At 37.0% G+C, this 12,585-nt stretch overlaps 1 protein-coding gene across 1 annotated transcript in view; it reads right to left on the bottom strand.

The window, feature by feature from the left end:
* Window positions 1–12,585, bottom strand: part of Malrd1 (MAM and LDL receptor class A domain containing 1) — a 670,952-nt gene that overhangs the window by 29,573 nt on the left and 628,794 nt on the right. Inside the window, exons 37-38 of the mRNA XM_046423053.1 lie at window positions 6,474–6,553; window positions 6,247–6,343 (exon numbers count right to left, since the gene is read on the bottom strand). Of these exons, the coding sequence (XP_046279009.1) occupies window positions 6,247–6,343; window positions 6,474–6,553 (177 nt within the window). The remainder of the gene's footprint in view (window positions 1–6,246; window positions 6,344–6,473; window positions 6,554–12,585) is intronic.

Below are 12,585 nucleotides of genomic sequence, written 5' to 3' on the forward strand. Positions count from 1 at the left end.
GTGCTTTGGGGAATGGTGAGATTTTTCTCAAGGACAGGATGCAGAAGGGTGAAAACAGTAGAAAATTAAACTTGATTAGTGGTCCTTGAACTTTGTCATGTAAGTGCTCCATAAAATAAGTTTGCAAAACCATGCATCCCCTTTTACATTTTAAAGTTATCATCTAACATTCATAGATTTTTACATTTCTAAAATATTTGATATTATAAAAATTCTTCAAATACTCTTTTATGAAATTGTGAAAATTTAGAGTGAACTCCTTAAAATTCCAGAAATTATCATTAGGCTATCTGACATAAATGACAAAGCCAGTCCTGTTATCTATCCAATTGCCTCTATTGATTGTGATTTCTAATTCTAAGTGGAGGGTTGATGGGGAGGGTGGCAAGAGAGACAGAGAATAGAAAAGAAAGCAAAGCAGAGCAGAGCAAAGAGGAGCAGAGAGAGGTTGATCTCTTGTTCCCCTTTCACTATTGCTTATCTCAAATCTCAGTCTCTGGGGTGGATGCATTCTCGGATTATTCTTCTGTTTTCCCCACCAGGGGATATCTCTTTCCCATAAACTATTTATTTTAGTAAGATTCATGATGGTGCTGGATAAAGAGGAGGACACCAGAGAGAAATTGAAATGAGAAAAGAGATGGGCAGGCCAGATGCACCTTCCTTCCTTAGATTCCTTCTGAAAGGGAATGCATGAAATCTGACCATATGCAAACCTGTCTGTATCAGGACCCTTGAGAAGTCTCTGAGACCCCAGGGTAGGCATCCTCCCTGCAGAAGAAGACCCTGGAGAGGGAGTAGTGAAGGCTCTGGTTTTGCTCTGCCAGTACTGGTTCCTGGCTGGTCTGTTTCTTATGTGGGACTCCCTCTCTCCAATCCCTAGAGGAAGAACTTCATTGTGGCCTCAGGGAAGGGTGTGGAATGGGTGACTAAGGAGATGTCAACAAGACTGAAGATATGGTCTTTTGTGATATTTGATTTTGGTCATAATGGAAAATAAAAACTTTTGTTTTGGGATTTTTGGAAATCAGAGAGACAAAATACTAGAGAGAAGAGAACAGGGAGGTAAATAAGAGGATCAGAGAAAGAGATGCTATTTTGGATCTCACCTGCTTCTATTATGTGGTAGAGCCCAAGACTTGGAGTTAACCAATTGAGTGGTCTCAAGAAAGAATCTTAAAAACTTTAAAGGGCTTCTATTTTGTTGTTGTTTGGTTGCACATTCATCTCCTCCATATTCTATCAGTGGCCTTTCTCCTTGGCTCAGCTCACTTATGTTAAGCAAATTTTATATTTTTAGGGTCACTCTTCATGATGGACACTTAATCCAATCCACTTTAAAGCTGCAAAATAATATCAGATTTCATTCTCTATCTGTCTCCTGTCTTTCCACTGTAGACTTGAACTTAGACCAGGGTTAATTCTTGAAATAAGGAAGAGGGTAAGGTTCACGGTTTGAATTGAAACAACCCACTTTAGCTCTATGGTGCAGACACAAAAGGTTGAGTCTGAAATCTTCTTATCAAACTGTCACCTATCAAGGGGAGGGAGATGCCTCCTGTTGTGTAATCATTTTCCTTGTTGATAACTCCTTGATATGTATAGATTTCACGTACAAGTGGAAATGAACTTCACTTGGGTCCCTTCCATTATTGAACACCTTTTAAAAGACAGCTTTGTCAGAAGAAATACACATGGGTAACAAATATATGAAAAAAATGTCTAACCCCTGGAAATCAGGAAAATCTGATTAGAATGGCAATAATCAAGAATACAAATAATAAATGCTGGTGAGGATGTGGGAAAAAAGGCACACCCATACATTGTTAGTGGGATGGCAAATTAGAGCAACCACTTTGGAGAGCAGTGTGGAGATTCCTCGAAAGACTAGGAATGGAATCACCATATGACCCTGTTCTCCTACTCCTCCATATTTATCCTAAAGATCTAAAATTAGCATCTATTGTGATACAGGCACATCAATGTTCATGGCATCTTAACTCACAATAGCCAAGTTGTGGAACCAACCCAACTGTCCGGCAACAGATGAATGAATTAAGAAAATGTGGTATATATACACAATGAAACTTCATTCAGTGATAAAGAAAAATGAAATGAGGCCATTTTTTAGTAAATGAATGGAATTGGAGAACATCGTGGTAACTAAAATAATCCAGATTCAGAAAGTCAAAGATTAAATACTTTATCTCATGTGTGGAAGCTAGAACAACACAGAAAGGGAAAAAGGTGTGGGGTGGATCTCATGAGAGTAAAGGGGAGATCAGTGGAGTAGAGGATGGAGATCAAGAGGGAAGAAAGTGGGACAGGAAAAGGGAGGAAATGCACAATTGAATTTGACAAAATTACACTACATACATATATGGATATAGCAAAGTGAATTCCACCATTATGTATATCTATCAAGCACCAATTTAAGAAAGTAAATGAATAAGTAGAAGGAAGATCTGCAGAACAAAGGGGGATAGAAGAAGAGGCAGTAAAAAGGAACCCCTAGAACTGAAATGGAGCAAATTAAATTCTATGCATGTATGATTATGTCAAAATGAACCCCACTATTATTAGTAATGCACTAATAAAAAAATTAAAAACAAAAAGACAGTGGTGTCTGCCTTCAGCCCAGACCTTCTTCTAATACCCTTTCCAGGGATATCACTTCATGGGAACTGGCAGTTCTCTGGACAACCTACAACTCCAATTTATCTCTGTTTTTTTTTTTTTTTTCAACTTCAAATGGACCAATGGAAGCCTCTCATCTTCTGAGAGTTGTGCAAAACTGAGTTACATCATGATTTCCCACTCTCCCTCATCACCATTCTTCCTAGGTACATTATAACCTTATCATTCTCAGCCAAGCTGGTGCAGGACACTCTTGGCCATCCCCTTTCAAAGTTTTAAACTGAAAGTTGTGTTTATGTCCATCTGCTTAGGGTACACAAGTCAAAAACTCTTGCAGGCCTTGAAAGCAGAGTTGGAAGATTTTCCATGTTTTTTATTTTTTTTTGCTAGACACAACCAATTTTATCTATTAATTCTCTTGGAGCCCATCCATCATTTAGCTTTGGGTAGTGTAGCTGCTGGTATCTTCCTCTCCTTTTCCATTTCTCACCCTGAGAAATAGGTAAAAACTCCTCACCACAAATACTGCCTTACTTTAATGACAATGACTTCAGGAACCCATATTCTCCCTTTTTTTTTCCTACTTCTCTCTTTAGATTGGAGAGATGAGAGACTGAAGGCCATCACTGGAGATGGTTCTGCTTCCTTTATTAAGCCTTAGACAGTGTGTCTTACCCCAATTATTGGTAGTTTGGGTAGTTCATTAGAATGGATGGTCCTTGGAGGCTCTTATTTAAGGGGTGTGGCTGATTTCATTTCAATTTCTGTGACACTTGTGCAAGAGGGATTGTTCTTTTCAGATTAGAGTTCTGGTGGGATGATAAACTCAGTTATATTTCAGCTTTTCATTTCAAATAATGATCTTACCTCTTCACCTAGGACTTCAAAGGTAGGCTTCAGGATATGGAAATGATGGGCATGAACATCATGCATGTTAGAGAAAAATTATATAGAAAAGGTTTAGCAAATGGTTGGAAGCATGGTATAGATCTGGAATGCAGAAAAGAATTTTAGTAAGAGAAAGAGGACTTAAATCCATTCCCATTCAGATGGCATTGGAAACCTTGGAAGTGAATGACATCCTCCATGGAGAATGTGCAGATCTTCTTATGGAAGGGAAGCAGATATATAGACAAAGCTGGGAGTGTGCAATAGGTGATGGGAAGAAGGGGAGATAAAGGACAGGCAGGTGACAGGAGGAAAATTAAGGTAAGATGGATTAAGAAATAGGGAAAGGGAAAACCAAAATAAAGTTTAGCCAAGAAAGGGATGAAGAGCAAAGAAGAGAATGAATGAAAGAAATTGACAAGAGAGGAAGGTGGCTTTGTCAGCCTGTGGCATAGTGCTGCTGCCATTTGCCTGTGAACCTCTCGATAGCCTCCAGTATAGGTTTCTAATACAAATTTGGAGGAGTAAAATTTAGGATTCCTTCCAAGTGCTCTTGCTGCTTGTTGGATATGACAACTTGTTTATATACTGGGATGATTAACTTTATGTGTCAGCTTTGTCAGGCAATGGCACCTTGCCCGGTTGTTTTGTCAAACACCCATCTAGATGCTGCTAAGAAGGTGCCTTTTTTTTTTTCTTTTTTGATGTGCTAAACATTTACAGTTGACTGAGTAAAGTCAACTGATTGTAAATGTTCACATAAAGCAACTTACATTTTTACTCACCCACAACTTGGGTGGGCCTCAAGAACAGAGACTGAAATTTCCTGGAGAAGAAAGAATTCTGCCTCAAGAAAACACAGAAACCCTGTCCCAGTTTCCAACCTGCAGGCTTGCTGTGCAGATTTGGGATTCCAGGCTGCACCACAAATCCTGAATTTCCTGTCCTACGGGGTTCCTGCTTACCAGGTCTCACAAATGCAAGATGTAGTTCCTTAAAATAAGTCAGTATCTCCCTCCTCCTGTATTTGAAGAGATAAATAAAAGATATCTATCTATCTATCTCTCTATCTTTGGATTCTGGAGAATCCCAACTAATAAACATGTATAATCTAGCACACAAGCAGTATTTCACTATGTGTCTATTTCTCCCACTAGATTAAAAACTTTTTTAAAGTTCAGATTGCTTCTCATTCATGTTTATCTTTACATTGCCTGACATATTTTAGCCACATAAACATGTAAAGTACTTTAAAATTAACACATGGTAAGATCTTCATCACAAGCCGTCCCTGAGCTGTGTGTGGACTGTTGCGCATAGTAGCCTCCTGAGGGGCTAAGTCTGGCATTGGGAACTCCCCATGGCACCCCCTACAGGAACTGATGCAGGTGAACTTCCCCCTCAAGCTCTGCCAAGGATCCCACACAGCACTTGACATGGGCGTGACCTGCCAAGATGTCAATCAACCTGAGGACTGCAAGACATCACAAAACAAGACTCTGCCCTTGAAACTTTATCCCTGCCTTTGATGTACCCCCTTAAATAAATCACAGGAGCCATCTTTTGTCTGTCTAGTTCCAGTGCCCATGTGGATTGGATCTATTAGGGGCTTCACGTTTGTAAATATTTTTGAGTGTTTGTGGCTTTCTTATTTACTAGTTATTTGAGATTGTAAGTCTTAGGGTAGCTAATATTATCCTGGGCAGGAAGAAGGACCCCTTAATGAGACACTGGCCACAGTGTCCTCCCATCCCCCACCCCATACAGATTTTCTTAATGGTAATAGATTATTAATGTTGGATCTTTCTTGGAAAGGGACACCAGACTTCTGTAATAACTTTCCTTAATTCATGATATCAAGATGCATGTGTGCTAATTAACATGATTTCAAGCTGAAGATCTCAGGAAATTACCAGGTGGGACCTACAAGTTGACACCAGGAAAATGATTGATTGACATGGCAATGTTGCAGTAGGTATACATCTCTGACCACAAACTCAGATGTGCAGGAGGTGATGCATTTTTTAATTTCTTAAAGTTTTATGCAATCTTGTTGTGAGCCCTTATTTTGCTATATTTATGGGGAAGTCAATTATTTCATTTTGGGGGTGAATTGTAACCTATACTGGTGATAAGAAGATGGGTTATGGATAGAAAGCTTTGGATCCTAAATATCTCTGTAGATTGTAAAGGGCCTCTGAGTTTTATGCATGAGCCCAGGATGCAGGTTTCCTTCAGACCCAACTGTTCTTAGCCTCTTCTTTGTGTATTGCTCATGCCATGGGAGTCTTGGCTTAAAACATCAGTGCTGAGAGGCCAGCTGAGACCAGCCACCCTGTATAAGCCAAGAAAGGGTCACCACTGTGGTTCTGCTGCCTTCCTCAGGTACTACCAGGAGGGTGTATACAGCTCCTGATCTGTTTTCAGTCTGTGAACAATGTCATAATCTCAGTCTCTCCCTCTTCCCCCACCCCTTTTGGTGTCTTCAAAAAGGCTCCTACATAATCTGAAATGTAAACTTAAGGCTTTTTACTAAAAGGAATAATAGTGAACATTATCAGGTAGCTCTTGTTTCTGCCCAGAAAAATAAACCTGTGAATTATGGAAACATAGGAATTCCATGCATGTAAAATAGGATAAAAGGAAAATACAGCCAATGAAATGTTTCAGAAAATTCTTCTGTTACTTATACTTCATTGAACAATTAAAGGGATCACTTACCTGACTGGTCCTTTTCTGTTTGCAAGACAATACAAGATGGCAACTATAACATGAGTCATCAGGAATGCCAATCCAATACCTAGAAGCGTCCAGATGTCTAGAATTTCAAATGGGTGAAAAAAATTATATATATATATATATATATATATATATATATATATATATATAAAGTGAAAAACATTAAAGACCCCCAAATCAAGCCATTTTTTAGTCATCATGTCACCTACTGTTCTGACTGTACATGACATCTGAAGTAGGAGAGTGGAACTTGATGTGGCATCTATTTCCCTTCCATCCTCGTCCACATCTGGAAATGAGATAAAATAGAATAGTTGAAAATGAATAACAACAACAAAATAGTGGAAACATAGTTGAGCAGAAATGTCAGGGGATAAAATGATGAAAGTCAATAAACAATGAGATGCCAGAAATACGGGTAACTTTGATAAGGAACCAAAAATAATAAGCCAAAAAGAAAGCAAAATTAAATTTTATTATTTTCATATGATGGTATGAGATGATTTAAAAATATATCTATCCCTTTCTTGAATTTATCAGATAAAAACCTGGTTTCCACATGTTCCATTTTTTTTCCTTTGGCTTTTATTTTCAAGTATTGACTCATTCTTCATCAGTATCCAATATCATTTACTTAATCATCAATCAACTCAAAGCTATCATTTTTCAATTGTGAACAGTTTTAAGTTCTTACAGATAACCAATAGAGTGTATTCAAGTTGTAGATTAACATAAATATAAACCAGAATATATATTTTTTTTCTCACAACATAGGGATGAACCCTCTAGTACCTATATTTGGAAATGAGGTTAATAATCTTATTCAGTGTTTTGGTTTAAAAAAAAGTCAGACCCCACCACCAGGATTCCAATACCTTTGCTTTATTTAGAGATATAAATGATGAAATGTGTAATATTGATATGGATGGTACTCAGAAAGTTCAGAATTAGAGACTAGCTTGTGCCTTTGAGGGAGATGAGGTTCATTATTTCTAAATGGTAAATGTGTCCAATTGTTTTCTGGCAGCATATGCTTGCATATGTCTGTGAAAGTTTATATACACATGCTTGCTTATCAGAAATAACAGGATACAAATCAAGGTGAATCTGGTGGAATTTCCTTCCAAATTCAGAGTGCATGCTAAAAAATAGGATTAAAAACTAGCTTTTGAATGTGTGTTTTTAAGAGATGTGTGCTAGTAGCAACACTTATTCAGCACAGGCTTATTTTTTCTCTCAATCTCTCTTTTAAATATGAAAAACTGTATGCTCAAAAGTAATTCCTTCAAAAAGCAATCAGCTTCTTTACACATAAAAAAACCAAGAGGTTCTAGGAAGTCCATTAGAATGTCTTCCTTTGCTAAGTAAACAATCTTTAAAAAGTGGAAACTAAAGACAATTTGATGGCTTTGATGTTTCTCAAACTCAAATTAAAATAAATTAGAATTTTTGAGGATTACAGTATTTGGTTTTTATTTTCACAATCCTTAAGATGTATTCCTTGTCAGTCCCCAATTGACAGCATGAATCCTTTGTGGCATATGGGTACATACTGGTGTGGTTTAAAGATAAGAGACACTTTTACATTCTGAATTAATATGGTCCCTTTGGATTTTTGGAAGTACCATTTCTCTGGTACCAGTGTTACAGTGATTTCCACCTTAAGCAAATAGTATGCATTTGATGTGCCTTTTAACATAAACTCCAGTGGAAAGGATCCGGGAATGCCAGTTAAAAAATAATGGAGGGCTGGGGCTGTAGCTCAGTAGCAGAATGCTTGCCTAGCATGTGTGAGGCACTAGGCTCGATCCTTAGTACTGCATAAAAATAAACAAAATAAAGGCATGCTGTCCATACACAACTACAAAAATAAAAATAAATGGAGGAAACCCATACCCTATCTATCATCCATCTATCTATCTATCTATCTATCTATCTATCTATCTATCTCTATTGTCCATCTCTCTCTCTCTCTCTCTACATGTTTCTAAATTTATATAAATCCTGGTGAAATGGACAAGGTAGAGGAAAAGGGAGAAACATTTTTTGGATTGCAGAAAGACGTAAAGAACATTAATATATGTTTTTATCTTTTTTGTTAAATTAAATCTCTATGGAAACACTAGTATTCAAAAGTAATGATGGCAATCTGATCCTTAGACCTCTTTAAATTCTCTTTGCTGGATGAGGTCCACACCCCTTGCAATGCTATGCTGAGGACAGCAGGAATGGCAAGCCAGAATGATACACTGAAGTTCTGCCCATCTGTTGAGCAACAGCAGTGAAAGAAGTTTCTCCTGTTATCCCCTTCAGTAGCTGCAGGCTGGAAGGGAAAGCAGAAAATCCTGTCTGTTCTAACAACAGTTGGGTGAACTTATTTCCTCCAAGCTGACCATAAATCCCTATTAATACCATTAAGACATTTTAAAAGGAAAATAGTAGAGTCATTTTCTCTATTGTTTTTCATAGGCAGTCTGGATAAAGAAGCTTAGGTATCACACTTTAATTATTTCTCATTAGTACAAGATTAGCATAACACATGAAAATTAAGAGAATTCCTGATCCTTGAGGATGTATTTATTTGTTTATTTGGTAGTGCATTGGGTATTGTCGTAGTGACTGGAGGTGAAGGATGAAGCTTTTGAGGAAAGAAAAAAGACAGGGAAAGTGGACACGCTACAGGGAAGAATTCAGAGTGCTTTAGCTGGGTGAATGCCAACCAAAGAATAAGTCCAGGTGGGGACATTGGAGGCACAGCCATGGCCCTAGGCAACTGGGTGTTTGGTCAAGTAGCTTGGTGGGTGTGGGGAGTGCTCTATACTTGTCTGAGGCTTCATTAGTTTCTTAAAGGAATGGGACAATGAGATTCACCTTATTAGCTTGACAAGGATGAGAATTGCTCTTACAGGTAATTTTTTAGCTATTTTGTGACTCAACAAAACTGAATGCAAATGTGATTTTACCTCTTGTGTAATCCAAAGGATCCATAGAGACCTTAAAAATTATATTATGTTTATAAATCTTGGGTAGCTGGGGTTTTTGTGTTTGTTTGTTTTCATTTTGAGAAGGAAAAATGAAGTGAAGAGATTACTTTGGATATTTTATAAAATTCTTTTATTTTCATAGTGACTCATTAGAATTGGTTTTACAAAAATAAAAACAGGGAAAAATTTTATTCAAATAGTATTCACATGAAAACATTGTGTTTTTAAATTTAAAGCTCATGTGGCTCTGGGTTTTACCACTTTTTGCATGTTTAGTAATTCCAACATTGGGAAATTTCAACTTTGCTTTTACAACTCTAGAAGTTCAAACTGCCATGCAATTATAGTGCAAATTCATTACCTATCTTGCTTCCCTACCTTCTACCAAAATTGTTCAGTGTTTCTGATTTGGTCGGTATTGAACCCTACTTAAACTCTAGGCTCTTCCCATTTTCTTGATTGTAATGTTGCCTTAGGACCATATCCATCACCACCTGACATGCTGACTCAGCAGGGATTAGTTCATAGACAGAAACGAACATGTGTCCATTAAGAATTTTCTCAACCAGGGATGCATTTCAACGGATATTTGTGGTAAGAGATATCCCCTTCCCAACTCTGATGTGAAAGAGAAAGAATGTAGTAGCCCTTTTAAGATCAGGTAGTCATCTGCTTAGCATTTTTGCTGCAAAAACTACCCAAAAGATAGAATCAACCATAGAAAGATAGAGCCATGACAACTCATTGAGAAATGGAGCAACAACCTTAAATGGCATCACAAATTCCTCTAACAGTTCTAATAGTTTAAGTCTGTGCTACATTTAGACTTTTATTTATGTAAGTCAACACATTCCTTTACCATTTTGGTCACTTTGAGTTAGGTATTCCATTACTAGCATATATATATATATATATATATATATATATATATATATACACAAACTTCAATTTTTGTATTCTTCCATTTTATTGGTTAACATTCTTTTCATTAAATTAATAATAATAAGAAATATTATTCATAAAATAATTTATGTGTGTATGTACAAGGCAAGAGTGCAAGATATAGAGAGGATATAAAGATGAATAAGATGTAGTTGAGAATTTATAGAAGCATTAAGTTAGAAAATAAAAATGCATCAGAAAATAACTAAGATACAAAGTAAAAGTGAAATATAAGAAAGGAAAAGAAAAGTGCAAACAGAAATGATGCAATAATTGTTTCAGGAATCTGCATTTTTCCAGACCCAAATAGTGAAAAATGTGCAATGCCACTTGGACACTGGCAAAACATGAGGTATAGTAATATTTCCTCCAAAGAATCAAGTGTTTATGTATATTATATGACAATGTTCCAGAAAAATTGCTCATCCAAGTAGATAGAAATTATCTATAAATGGATTTGGAGAGCTATGTTCAAATACAAGTTGAGAGAGTCTCAAATTAACTTTCAGATTTCCCAATTATTTATTATTGCATATTTTTCAACAACAATCTAATTGTGTCATTTTGTAAGATACAGAAAGAAAATACCTTCAGAGGCTGTGTACATTTTGAGTATGTTACAAATTAGATTTACAATTCAGCATTATAGGTGGTAGGCTTGTTTTCCTTTTTATTAGGCATTTTTATAGTGACACAGGGTGACTATTAAATTCATGTTTCTCATTTTTTTGTGGGGAGAGTCCAGTATCACACTACATTTACAGTCCACATTTTAGAAAACTGCCATATATAAAGCCTAGCCAATAAAAAGTACTTATTGAGCACCTACTATGGTTTAGATAAGATTCTAATTGCTTTAAGAGATTATTTTTAATAGAACAATATTACAAAATAGGAATCACTTCCCCATTTCATTGTTGAAAAAACAAAGGCACACAGAGGTTATTCTGTAAGTCACATAAGGTACATTTCAAAAGAAATTTTCAATATTGGCTCCTTAGACCATTTCTGCAAAACACAGTTTGGCTTCCCATAGACTTTCCAAAGTTGGAATAGAGTTGCATGTAATGGAGTTGGCTTTATGATTTTAATCTTTTAGGATAGCAACACTAGGAGAAATGTCTAGACTTAATGGTCTGAAAATTCCATTTATCACATTAGGCCTCACCTTGAAACATCTTGCAGAGAAGTCAGCTGAGGTGCTGGGAGGTGTAAGAAATTAAGTCAGGGCATGTGCTCCTTCGTAGCTATGTGGCTTTGGGAGTGTTAAATATCTTTAGTTCCCCATTTATGAATAGCAATAATTATAACCTATAGAATATGTGTGAGAATTACACGCAAAAAATGTACATTTCAGTACATTGCAAACTGCAAGTGCCATGCCAAGCTGTTCACTACAATTTCTGTGATTTGGGGTATAAATTCTGGTCTTGACAGTGCCTGCTGCCCTTAAGCACCCATACCTAACAGTGTGGTCCTCCGGAGAACTAGAACTTACAAGTACTAGTTCTTATAAGTGCTGACTTCAATCTCTCCACAAATTTAAGATTAAAACATAGGAAGAACAAAGAGTCATCGCCACACCTTCTCATTTCGTAACTTGTCAAGAGTGCCATTAAATAAAACATTTTAGCCTGTGACTATGCCTCAAGGCTCTTGATGTGTTACACAGGTAGGGGAAGAAACAGCAGATATAGATGCTCAGTGCTTGCAGTGCAGTTCTCCTGTAAGTGTAAGAGGACCCTACCCATCAGGTATAGTTTCATCCTCCAAGTGGGGAAAAGTTGAGATGCCCCAATTTAACCTGAAGGTCTCTGCTGGGACCATTGTCTAAGCCATGTTCTTACCTCTACCCAGGGAAGGCAACTGGAAAAATTGAGGTAGGCTCTTAACAAGCCATCCTTACCATCATGGATGAATTTGTTGTAGCAGAAAATGAGAAAGCAGGAGAAGCACTAACTAATTTCTGAGCCACAAGACAATAAAATTTCACAGTTAATACCAGTGATTAATTTGCTTGGACTAATTTCTCCCAGGACTAATTAGCTCCAGTATGTTGTATAATATTTATAAGTATTCGATAGCGTCCACCTGACAAAGAAAGATAAACATCCCACTCCATTGTGCATGAGGGCCTGTTTTCTTAACACAAAGAGGAGAAAGGGAGAAATAAAATATAATTAGATTCTTTCAGAAAAAGACAACACCCTAATCTTTCCTACATTCTAACAGGTTTTCTGCTATTAGTAGGTTGTTACTGAAGAGTTATGGAAATAGCTCATTTCTGGGTGTGCTTGGTAACACCCATTCATTACTCACTAACACCTGGAACACAGGCTCCTCCCCTCCTTATTGTCATTTGTGTGCAGGACCCAGCTTATTTGTCTCATTGCCA

Source organism: Marmota monax, unplaced genomic scaffold (genome assembly GCF_021218885.2).
Source record: "Marmota monax isolate L192 unplaced genomic scaffold, Marmota_monax_Labrador192_F-V1.1 WCK01_AAM20220418_F8-fsc00098, whole genome shotgun sequence".
Taxonomy (NCBI): domain Eukaryota; kingdom Metazoa; phylum Chordata; class Mammalia; order Rodentia; family Sciuridae; genus Marmota; species Marmota monax.